Source organism: Mytilus galloprovincialis, chromosome 11, assembly GCF_965363235.1.
Source record: "Mytilus galloprovincialis chromosome 11, xbMytGall1.hap1.1, whole genome shotgun sequence".
Taxonomy (NCBI): domain Eukaryota; kingdom Metazoa; phylum Mollusca; class Bivalvia; order Mytilida; family Mytilidae; genus Mytilus; species Mytilus galloprovincialis.
In genome coordinates this window covers 38,877,118-38,890,552 of record NC_134848.1, presented here as the reverse complement: position 1 = coordinate 38,890,552, position 13,435 = coordinate 38,877,118, and the positions used below count along the sequence as shown (strand labels likewise).

At 32.3% G+C, this 13,435-nt stretch overlaps 1 protein-coding gene across 1 annotated transcript; it reads left to right on the top strand.

Annotated features, from left to right (window-relative positions):
• Window positions 1–9,657: 9,657 nt before the first annotated feature.
• Window positions 9,658–12,864, top strand: LOC143050750 (ficolin-2-like). The gene is made up of 3 exons (XM_076223870.1): window positions 9,658–9,682; window positions 10,940–11,104; window positions 12,596–12,864. Exons 1-3 carry the CDS (start codon window positions 9,658–9,660, stop codon window positions 12,862–12,864), a joined length of 459 nt encoding a protein of 152 aa, XP_076079985.1.
• Window positions 12,865–13,435: the final 571 nt, after the last annotated feature.

Here is a 13,435-nt window from a genome sequence, read left to right as displayed (position 1 = left end):
TTTGTTTACATTGCATATGATGTCATAACTTAAATAACGTCACAACTAAAATCCCTAACAACAGAACCGAAATCGTCAACCTTACGGTACTTCCGTTTCTTTTTTAAACATGTTTGAATTAAAAAAAAATCATACAGACTTCGTCCACTTTCACAAATTATGCCTGCCTCATATATACAATTACAAGATAAGATTAACGGCGTGCAACACAATCTATACAAACTGTATACTCTCAAATTCATCTTCAAAGCATCATGTAAGTCAATAGATTTTATAAGATGGAATTAGACGTTTGATGTGTCCTTTGTTATCTAATCGATCATTGGCTTAAGTATTTGTTATCTAATCGATCATTGGCTTTAGTATTTGTTATCTAATCGATCATTGGCTTTAGTATAATATCAAACTTTCAGCAATGTTTCAAGACTGATTTTTTCCGTTACTCGAGGTGTTTTCTTTTTTGCACGATCAAACACATACCATCTTAATATTCCTCGATATCTATTTACGCAGCAAATGATCAATCTGTTATTTTTTAATGTCTCCTTTGTTAAATATTTAGACACAGAGATTTCTGTCTTCGTATTGAAGATTATGGTATCATATTCATATCATATTAAAGTTTAAAAAAATGTCGGTATTATTTGTAAAGGTTCTAATGTGAACTATATTTAATTTATTAATATACCTGTTAAAAGATGAATATTATTGGTTTTCAGTTCTGTTATAATATACTCTTGATCAACATCAGCTTTGAAGGAAAATATAGCTAAGAAACATACAAATTTACAAGTGACCTTGGGAAAAGAGCAACGAATGAACGTGTTAGTTGTTGACCAGTCATATCCCTTTTTTCGTAGGAAAACCGTAATCAGCAAATTATAATAAACTTTAGTTAGTTACAGCCTTGAATAAATGTTCGTGTCTTTATTTGTTTGAGTAGTAATCCAACATTCGTTTTGAATTTATATTAAATATAGATTACAAGATAAAGTTAATTACTGGTTTAAGAAGCAACATAAATTACACAAACGTTACACTCACAAATCAATCCTCAAAGCCTTATATTAGTTTATATGTTTTATAAGATGGAAGTATACATTTGATGTGTTATTTCTATTTATAAATAGATCATTGGCTATAGTTTTAATGTCATACTCAAATCAATTTTTATCGTCTAATCGTTTATCTGTAATTGAAAGATTAATGAGTTATCTCCCTTTGATTGTGTTTTTGTTTTTGTATCATCAAACATATACCACGTTATTCTTCAATAGCGTTTCACAAGGCAAGTGATCGAGTTGTAATTTTTTACTGCTTCCATGTAGAAAATTTAGAAATTGAGATGTCTGTCTTCAAATACCTGTTGATGGTATCTTATTCATGACATATTAAATTTCGCCAAAATAAGTCATAAAGGTATTGGTTCTAATGTGAAATAGTTTTAAAATATAATATTGATATATATGTAGCTGGTAAGCGATCAATATTATTTGATTTCAGTTTTGTTATAATATACTCCTGATCATTTAGTTGAATATAAGTTTGAAATGAGATGAACAACTTTTTGCTTAGGCTTAGGACAAAAGATATTCTTGATATGTTATAGTGTTTGAAAGTATAAACTGTTGATTCTGTGATGATATTTTTTTAACAATTTCATTAAAGTTCTATAGAATTTGCAACCTTTATATACTTATAAATAAATCCTTGAATTGGAATTGGAATAGAAAATTGCCTGAATATTTTAATTCACATAACACATTAATTTGACAATTTTGTTTGAGTGTTAAATACAAATTAAGAAAAACTTCCATAACCTCTAAAAAGTACGATTCCCTTTTCTACAATAGATTTCAACGTGTTAAAAAGCAAAGTCCGTCCGTTTTCGTCATGTCATCTTGACAGAACTCATATGGAGTTGTAAACTTGGCCTGTCATGATATAGATTACCAAACAAATCTACGTCCATACACTTCATATAGTCTTTTATCCCGTAGTCCCATTAATTCCAATGTCAATACATAAGCAGTGCACTACATTTGATATGTGTTAAAGGTAGACGTATAATGAAAGGATAGGACCTTTATCGGTACTCCTGGATCGGGTGTTTTTAAGCTCGGGATTTCGGAATTGAACCTTTCGGGATCCGGGAATTCATTTTTCGAATTTTGGGATGTAGGGATTTTTTTTTTTTTTTAATTTGGGACCTCAAAATTTCGTGTTTTTAAGCCCGGAACTTCGGGATCAGAATCCCTTCTGCCCCCTCTCTATAATTGGAGGTATGTAATATGAATATTGCCTGCTTTGTCCAACTCTTTATTGCATGTACACGTGTAAGTGGAGCCTAGGTTATTACTTTCGGGGCACCTGGTATCACCCCGGTGTTTGATCGGGTTCGTATTGCTCAGGCTTAAGTTTTCTATGTTGTGTTTTGTGTACTATTGTTTGTCTGTCGGACTTTACTTTTCTATCTGAGACGTTGTCAGATTATTTCGACTTATGAGTTTGAATATTCCTGTGTCTCCTTTCGCCTCTCCTCAAATATCAGCTGAGTTTTATAATTTCCAATCACGATAAAATGAACATAAAGAATATACATACAGTGTAACCTGTCTTATCCGACAAAATGTCGGATTAAGCAGGGTGCCGATATATTCGTTTTTTTTTGCAAGGATAGGCATATTTAGGGACCATGAAAATGTATCGGTTAAAGCAGGATGTTGCAAACTCATGTGTCGGATTAGGCAGGTTACACTGTACTATCATAGTCATGTGTCGGATTAGGCAGGTTACACTGTACTATCATAGTCATGTGTCGGATAAGGCAGGTTACAATGTACTATCATACTCATGTGTCGGATTAGGCAGGTTACACTGTACTATCATAGTCATGTGTCGGATTAGACAGTTTACACTGTACTATCATAGTCATGTGTCGAATTAGGCAGTTTACACTGTACTATCATGGTCATGTGTCGGATTAGGCAGGTTACACTGTACTAGCATAGTCATGTGTCGGATTAGGCAGGTTACACTGTACTATCATAGTCATATGTCGGATTATGAAGGAAACTATGTACTATCATATTCATGTGTCGAATTAGGCAGGTTACACTGTACTATCAAAGTCATGTGTCGGATTAGGCAGGTTACACTGTACTATCATAGTCATGTGTCGGATTAAGCAGGTTACACTGTACTATCATAGTCATGTGTCGGATTAGGCAGGTTACACTGTACTATTATGGTCATGTGTCGGATTAGGCAGGTTACACTGTACTATCATGGTCATGTTTCGGATTAGGCAGGTTACACTGTACTATCGTGGTCATGTGTCGGATTAGGCAGGTTACACTGTACTATCGTGGTCATGTGTCGGATTAGGCAGGTTACACTGTACTATCATGGTCATGTGTCGGATTAGGCAGGTTATACTGTACTATCATGGTCATGTGTCGGATTAGGCAAGTTACACTGTACTATTATGGTCATGTATCGGATTAGGCAGGTTACACTGTACTATCATAGTCATGTGTCGGATTAGGCAGGTTACACTGTACTATCATGGTCAAAAACGTTTTATGACATTCTTCACGACAAGTGTTTCATCAGGTGCGTTACATATCAAACACACACACACACACATATATCAATCATCAAGGAACAAACAACACACACACATGTTCATCAATCATGTTATAACATAAGCAACACGACGGATGCTACATGTTCAGCAGGATCTGCTTTTCCTTCCAGAGCACCTGAGATCACCCCTTGTTTTTGGTGGGGTTTGTGTAACTTACTATTTAATGTTCTATGTTGTGTCATGTGTACTATTGTTTATCTGTTTGTCTTTTTTTCATTTTTAGCAATGGCGTTATCAGTTTATTTTCGATTTATAAGTTTGGCTGTCCCTCTGGTATCTTTTTTCCCTCTTTTACACTTTCAGGAAGAGTTTTTGTTTAACTTCAGGTGACAGAAACATATCAACCTTCCACTTTTATCGCAAACAAATCCTTTTTCCAAGAAAATAGCCCATTACACTGTAAAGCAACTATTGGACATATGATCTCAACTTCAATAAAATAGTTTTCATAAAATTACTGTGTGAAGAAATACTTTCTTTGTTTGCGACATTTTAAAATGAACTCACATATGCGAGTTACCAATCAATTATTTTCATTTTGGTCAGTCTTTTTTCTAACTTGATAAATATCAACATTTCGATACGTTTAATTTAGTGTCTAATCTTGAAATTTCCATTTTGATATTTCACTATTTATGTACACACTGTTTCTGTTTTCAAACAATATGGAAAAAAAGAAATATCGGTTGAAAACAACTTCCTACCAAAAGTAATTAATAAAAAGTCCTGTTTATCTTATACGTTGTATATTGCAATCAAAATCAAGCCATAACGCGATGGGGCCCTTCTTTTCTATATTCTTTAATATTTTTATTCCATTTTTCAATGTTTTATATTTTATGCTCCTTCTTCTCTATTTCTTACATGTGTGGACCCCGTTATTAAGTATTCGTTACTTTGTGGCCAATTTATCTCTATTCTCTATTTGTTTGACTTGTATTCTCTTCTCTGTTTACCCCAATCTAGACCCTGTAACATAATTTGTGTTTTATTGGCTGATTGGCTAACTTTGCTCCTCTCACTTGTAATATTTTATGTTTTATTGACTGATTGGCTAACTTTGCTCCTCCCACTTGTAATAATATGTTCAAACTAGCATGTAAGATAATTTAACACTTGTTTTCTGTTGTCTACTGTAACCTATGAACGTATTTTGTTGTCAGTTCAGAGTGGATCAGGACATTTTAGACTATATGTTATGAAACAACTTTAAGCATTTAATGCATGAACTTATTTCAATTTCAAATATTTTCGTGAAAATTTACGAATTCTAAGGAATATGTTTTAGATAATATATTTCTTCTATTATTTCAGGTAAAAAATGTTATAATTGTGAATCGTTTATCAAAAGTAACTCATCGCTAAATAATATTTCATAGTATGACGACACACATGTTTAGCACACTATATTGGTCTTTGATAAGACTTATGATTTGCGGCCAGCTTTATTTGATATATGCTGAGATTCAAAAGGGAAAGTTACTGACGTACAACAACATCAATGTTTCATCATCTGGAAGTCCTACAGAAGTATATACAGAAGATAGGTCTCTCGTTGAATGTAGCCGACGGGTTCTCAATGATGATAGCATTTGTGTCGCAAGTTATGATACAGTAACGTATATATGTATGATGTATACCTTGTGTTTCTCTCCGTTAATCGATGTTTCAAATACAGAAACATATCTTATACACAGAGATTATTCAGGTTTGTTCGAAAATGAAAATGTTTTTATTATTTAAAATTATAATTACCCCTTTCTCATATTTATATCCCAAATTTCGTGTTTTCAAATGTATTACAATAATGTCTCTTTAGGTGGTATTTAGTAACGGTGAATTGTGACATGATCGTTTAAATTCTGTAAATGTTTTTTCTTACAATTATATTTTGGAAAAATTAGCAATCTGCCCACATAACTTGACTTCAACCTCGCAGTATAAACATTTAACATAAATAATAAAAACACATAATTTTCTGTTAAACTGTTGGTTTTTGTTGTCTCATATACAAGGCGTTGCCAGTCTTTCTGATAAGTTAACGATTAAAATCATGCAAAATCTTTCAATGATCTTACTTAAACTTCATTCCGGGTTATGTTTCTCTGCGCACAAGAGGGAGAATTAAGTGTTACTTTTAATTATCCGTACGTCCAAACGTTCCAAAATCAATTTATGTTCCTTAACTTTGTTTTCCACAACCAATTGCTATGGAACCTATACACAATGCTTATCAACACAAAGCAAAGATCAAGTCGTTTTTCAGTCATGTCCCTTATTGACGTTACATGCAAGCAGGGGCATCATCTGTTTTGAATGGACACATTCTCCATTTTTTTTTATTAGTACTTCTATTACTATAAATTCTGCTGTAGGATATACTTAGAGCCTTGGTATAATAATTAAATGAAAACAAGAGAGAACTTCGCACAGCCGAACAATTCACCTACCGTTATTTGAAGGATTTAGGCTTTTTATATTCACTTCCTTTTGACTTGGCGATTATGATTGCATATTTCGATAAATAAATATTGTATGTGAATAATTTCAGAAACATTCCCCTATTCTTGTCAATACACAAATTGAGGAATTGTTGATATATTTTGCCAGCAATAATAAAAAAAATACATTGAAAAGAACGATATACAGTGGCGGAAATAATGATAACGACCTGAAAATGTTTTCTGTTCTTAGTCAATGTACACATAAGTACAAAAATGCAATGATTCCCCTTAAACAGATGTTGAAATGTGAATGGTTATTGCAAATGCAGAGTAAATACAATTTATTCAAATATATGCAAATATATGCCAATAAGAGCACATGAAAAGTTACGACTCAGCAACATTTGATTCAGTTTTTGATGTCTTCAAAACAATAAAATATTCTTACTGTTAAAAACATTAACATATGGTTATCTTTATACGAAAATATAAAACAGACATATATTAAAATCATTAATATTACGAGATATTTTTCAATAGTTCTACGCCCACGTGACTGCGGTGACATCCACCCAGGAAGTTTATCAGGGGTATATACTATTTACCCATCAGATGAACAGTTTGATGTCTACTGTGACATGGATACAGCTGGACCAGGATGGACTGTAATTATAACTAATATTTATTCTTAAATAATTTAATTTACGATGTAACGCAACTTCTGATTGGCTGATGTCGTTTTGTTCATCATATGGTGGACTGTAATTATAACTAATAAAATTGAGAAATGAAATGGGGAATGTGACAACAACCCGACCAAAGAACAAACAACAACAGATGGTCACTAATAGGTCTTTAATGCAGCGAGAAATTCCAGCACTCGGAGGCCCTTCAGCTGGCCCCTAAATAAATATATATACTAGTTCAGTGATAATTAAACTCTAAATTATACACAAGAAACTAAAATTTAAAATAATACAAGATTAACCAAGGTCAGAGGCTTCTGGTTTATTCTTTTATGACATTTATTCTTAAGTAAACAAAGATGGAAGATACATTATGGACATTCAAAACTCATATATCGACGACAAACTGGCAACGCCATGATACAAATGAAAAGATGAAAAAGGTGCAAAACAATTCACATAGAAAACTGGATTTATCAACATGAATCCCTCTAAGCTCGGCCGAACTCAAGTTCTCTGGTGGGGATCTAGGCGGAGGGGTGTAACATAAGATATGAATTCTGTGCAGAAACACAATAATCTGTAATATGTTCGCCCGAGACATATTGTTTAGTGTGCCAAAAAATAAAACGTGTTACTTAGTGTCTCATTTTATTCGTACTTACTTCATTATCTCAATACTGCAGTAAATGCTTGTTCTTTGAAGTTCAACAACAACCATTCCATTCATGTACCTGTTTTTGTATTGTTATGAGTTACAATTTATGACAAAAATAAGCAAAGACCCATCGAAACAACATCTGATAAACAAATTTAATAATACTTTTAGATATTTGGATGATATTTTGGCTCTCAATAATGACGACTTCAGTATGTATATTAATGAAATTTATCATGTTGAACTTACTTTAAATAAAGCTAATACTAACAATGACCACTGCCCTTTTCTCGATCTTGATATCTATATCACTAATGGAAAGCTGAATACTAAAATTTATGATAAAAGGGATGATTTTTCATTTCCTATCGTTAATTATCCGTTTTTAGATGGTGACGTTCCCTTGTCACCATCTTACGGTGTTTATATATCTCAACTTGTACGATTCGCTCGTGTATGTAACAATGTTTTAGATTTTAACGAGAGAAATTTATGTATTACTGAAAAATTATTACACCAGGGTTTTCGATATCACAAACTAGTCAAAACATTTACTAAATTTTATCATCGGTATAAAGACATCATTTGTAAATATAGCTCAACATGCAGACTTCTAATACGTTCAGGTATTTCACATCCAATTTTTTATGGAAATATTCTTTATAAAGCACAAAGGTGTCAGTATTCACCTCAGAAACTTACAAAACCTTTGAATAGACTTAAAAATAGTCATTAAAGATTGCATATTTTGGCGTTAATATTGAGTCACTGATAAGGTCTTTGCATCGGAAATAAACACATTTATTCTAAAAACAGTTGTTGGCATGACACGGGTTATGTTCTTCTCATATATGTTATGATGGTATGATACTAAACCCCTAACGGGAAGGATTGTGCCTGATGTTCATTGATGAAATCATAATCTTTCAGTCAGTTTAATTGAAGTCTGGAGCTGGCATGTCAGTTAACTGCTAGTAGTCTGTTGTTATTTATGTATTATTGTCATTTTGTTTATTTTCTTTGGTTACATCTTCTGACATCAGACTCGGACTTCTCTTAAACTGAATTTTAATGTGCGTATTGTTATGCTTATACTTTTCTACATTGGTTAGAGGTATAGGGGGAGGGTTGAGATCTCACAAACATGTTTAACAACGCCGCATTTTTGCGCCTGTCCCAAGTCAGGAGCCTCTGGCCTTTGTTAGTCTTGTATTATTTTAATTTTAGTTTCTTGTGTACAATTTGGAAATTAGTATGGCGTTCATTATCACTGGACTTGTATATATTTGTTTAGGGGCCAGCTGAAGGACGCCTCCGGGTGCGGGAATGTCTCGCTACATTGAAGACCTGTTGGTGACCCTCTGCTGTTGTTTTTTTATTTGGTCGGGTTGTTGTCTCTTTGACACATTCCCCATTTCCATTCTCAATTTTATAATATTTGATACATCCTACATCTTTTCAGACAGGAATATACTTATATTTTCTTAAATCAAAAAACTTCCTTACACCAAAACTGCTCCAACAGATGTATGTTGAATAACTACTCAAATTTTTATTTGACACTGTGAATTTATCATCTTTGTCCTATTCTTGATAGTGACACTTTTGCCGAGTGTGGTGTCATATTGTAGGTGCTACGTGGATACCAGGCGATGATTACTCCTTCGACACGACTAGCTATATATATAGCCTCGGGCATTTTGTGAGTTCCTGCGGTTCCCCAAGATTTGTCTGTAACTATAATTTGTCTTCTAAATCGTTTTATTATTTTTATCTTTAAATACTGTTGCTTAAATTTATTTACTATTTATTCATATTAATAGGTTTTCCAAAGGAGAACAGATGGAACTATCGACTTTTACCAGGGATGGTATGAGTTTGAGATTGGATTCGGACATTTGGAATCAGAATTTTGGTTGGGTAATTTTCTTCTTAATATCTGCTTAAAAGTTAGTTTTTTTAACTTTCCATTCATCGTTGTTTGTAAGAAAATTATGAAATTTCGGCAGAGTCTTAAAAAACAACATTAACCTTTTATTTCATTACAATATTTATTAACTTTCAAAAGTCCAATATTCTTAGAATTCAGATAATATATTTGATCTGCCTTTAACTTTCAAATATTTTTGCCTCGAGCATATGCATCCTATCACATAACACTTGGTACCGTTTATGTAATTATATAGCTAGATGTGTAACCCTAAACAACATTTCTTTCAAATGTTTCTCAAGTTGGATTCAATTGGTAAAAATTTCAAAACGCTTTAAGCATGATACTCTTATAATTATTTTATGGTTTAACCCCTTTAAAAATAAAGGTCGTGTTGTACGTGGTTTAATTTATTTACGTTGTCCAAGGAATACAAGAAAATTCCTTCAAACTACACGACAACGTCGTTTCTGTCAATATGACGTTATACAATTACTGGATGACAAGTATCTTACAAAATAAGTTTTGAATACTATCTAAGAAGTAAATAGATGTATTTTCTTTATTTTGTTTTGAAAATTTCTGTATACATATACTAACGGGTGATAAATAAGTGCCTAGCGCGGTCTGACGGCAAGGAACATATACGCCGATAACGCTGCAGGACGGTTACCCATAATCGATTGAATTAAACAAACTTAATTTAATTATTTATTTGTTAAAACATGTTATGTAATTCATAAACGTTACTGTTAGTTACACCATACAAAATGCATACGGTTATTTCATACTCGTCAACGTTTGTATAAGGTTTTAGATTTTCACAGGTTTTGGCCCCACGAATCACTGTAGAAATATTAATTGTCTACATGATCATATGGTGCAGTGAAATTCGTACCATTTTAAAGTTAATATTAGGATTTGGAAGGAGTTGACGGAATAGAGAATAATGAACAAAAAGTGCAAAATAATGGGCTAGAAAACAGATAAAAAAGAAAGTTAAACCAAAAAATAAAGCATGGAGAAAAATGGGGTGCTTATTTACAAAGAATAGAGAATCTATAAAAATTAAAGAAAATGAAATGAAGGACTCCCCATTCAGACCCTCTATTGTGTGTTTATTGATTAACTATTTACAAAGTACAACATTTACAAATCAACATATCTCAATATCCGACGTATAAAGTGTCAAAATTTATTTTAAATCAAATCCTTCACTTACATATCAATTGTATATTGTATGTGCTTGTATTGTTTCTAATGTTGGTTTTCCACAATTTCGCTTGGTAGCTTCGCCACATTTGTATGGGCCTGTCCCAAATTATGAGCTCGTAATTTTATAGTTATCGTTTTTTGTTGTTTTCAAATTTGTTGTTCGTTTATTGAGTTCTGCATAAATCAGGTTGTGAGTTTAAACTTTTAACGTTTTCTGTATAAAACATGTTAAACCACACAATGTGATTCCGTGAACATATTTTCACAGAATAGTCCAGAATGCATACGACTTGGTATGAATATGTTAAGATGCGTGATCGTTTTTTGTTAATTGCATTGTATTTCATTGTCGAACAGGAAATAAATTCATACATCTTCTTACATCTACTGGAAAGAAAAAACTTTACATCTATCTTGAGGATTTTGAAGGAAATTCGACATATGCAGAGTACAGTGACTTCAGCATTGAAGATGCCACAACGAATTATACTTTGAATGTTGACGGATACAGTGGAACTGCAGGTAAAAATAAAATTATAAGTGTTTGAAGTCCGAAATTATAAGTATGTATTTGCAGGGGGGTGATGCATGTATAGTAGTATATAGAAATGCTTACCCTGTCGACGAACCCGGTCTCGCTTCTTTTGGAGTTGATTGGATAATCTCAGCTTTTGTTTTCTTTATTGTTTTGTCTCTTCCTGATCGATTTGTGAGGGCCCTCATGGGGTTTTTGATTATGTGATTACTTGGCCGTTTTTTTAATGATTATTTGATTATTAAGCCAAATATTTCATGATTATTTGATTACCTAGGACTGTATTTTTAGTTTATGATTATTTGATTACTAAAGATAAGCAAATATTTAATGATTATGTGATTATATTGGCAAAAAAATGGTGATTATGTGATTACTAGGACCCCCCCCCCCCCATGAGGGGCCTCATTTGTGAGATTTGAATATTGATAACCTCCGACTTTTTAATGATACTGGGTACGTTTTGTATTCTGTTTTAATGAAACAAACTGGTGGGGTAAAGCATGTTTTTTTAAACAAAATATATTGTGTTAAGCATTACTCTGAAGTTAAATAAAACGTTCGGTCAAAATGTCTTATATGTGATGTAATATTGAAACATGTATGAATGGTTTAACGTTTTTCTTTCTCCTAGAAAAAAAGGTTCGATCAACGTGTTTTTGTAAATATTCAAACTTCACCGATGATGCTGAAACCCTTTATTACACAAGACAACATTTAAATGAACAAAATATCAGTTTATCAGAGACCGGTTCTACAACAAACGATATTTTATTGCCGGAAACCATGTTCGATGATCTTTTTAAATTCTGGAAGCAATTTAGAAGAGCTGTCTTCTGAAATAGTGTTTAAAAATTATATCTATAATATAACAAAGAAGACGTGGTACATTTGATGATGTGACATTTAAATTTGTTTACTTGCACATAATGATGTTTTTCTCTGTATGACCCATACAAAATGAGTTATAACAAGCTCGGTGATTTATCATTATATTATATTATTTTAACATACATTTTTTCAAAGTTAGAAGAAATCATTTTTTTTTTTATAACAATTGGATTCGGGTATTATTATTTTTGATACACAAACACTTTATCAACAACAACAAAATCTTTCCTATTAGCAATCCAAAATGATTATGATAACACATTTTTGTTATCTGATAAGTACTTTCGCATATATATATTTAAATGTGTACAACAAAAACTGCATGATAATTGCTCGAAGTTATATGAGATAAGTACATTCGAAATGCCTTTATTTTAAACGATTTTTGTTAATATGTCAAATCAATTAGTATTTATATTCGCATACACCAAGTTAGGAATATGACAGTTCTTGTCCATTCGTTTTTGATGTGTTTTGTCGTTTGATTTTGCTATGTGATTATGGACTTTCCGATTAGATTTTTCTCTGATTTCAGTATTTTTGTGATTTTACTTTTTTGTATTTTTTCTTGTCTTTTACATGTACAGGAGATAGTCTAATGAAACCTGGTGATAGAAACCAAAACGGCATGATGTTTTCTACTAAAGATAGAGATAACGATAGATATCCTGACTACGACTGCGCACAAAAGTATAAGGGTGCGTGGTGGCACAATATGTGTCATTGGGCAAATTTGAATGGAGCATATTTAGGTGGACCGCATTCGACATTTGCCGATGGTATCGAATGGTTTACCTGGAAAGGATATAAATATTCGCTGAAGTCTACTAAAATGATGTTTAAAGGACACTTATAATGACGGTGTTTCATCTTTCCTTTTAAAGTCCACAAGGCCTTTAACATAAAACGTTTAAGGGAGATAATCTGATAACAATTTAGAAATAATAAAAAAGAATTGAGTGGTATTTGCAAAATAGACATATTATCACATATTTTCATGATTTTCTTTATTTAATTCGAAATAGGTTACCCAGCTTTCAACATCAACCGACCGTTTCCTATTTTAAATCTGATATTCGAATACAATGTTCATTGTTCACGACTTTCGTTTGGATACAAATAAAAAAACATATCAATATACCTCCTTATAAAAGAATTTAAGCATTAGCAATGTAAAAAAAGTAGAGAGGACATTAAAAGACCTCCAAGAAAAAGCGTATGGTCAAGATCCCCAATAATGTTATATACATTAACATCCTTAAATATTAGTTACAACTTTTCGTTAAACTTTTACTTAATAAAAAAACAAAACATGAAAGATATCCGAAACTATCGCAGTAATTATAACACCACACAAAGAGCACGATATTGAGCAAGATTTGATGCTGAGATCAGTTTTTCTCAGTCTTTAGTTTTTGATGTTGTGT

Excerpts from the sequence above, each read along its gene's own strand:
- LOC143050750 (XM_076223870.1), top strand. The coding sequence starts at position 9,658 with ATGTTTCTCAAGTTGGATTCAATTG. Across the intron at positions 9,683-10,939 it reads TCTCAAGTTGGATTCAATTG|GAAATAAATTCATACATCTT; the intron begins GTAAAAATTTCA and ends ATTGTCGAACAG. Across the intron at positions 11,105-12,595 it reads CGGATACAGTGGAACTGCAG|GAGATAGTCTAATGAAACCT; the intron begins GTAAAAATAAAA and ends TTACATGTACAG.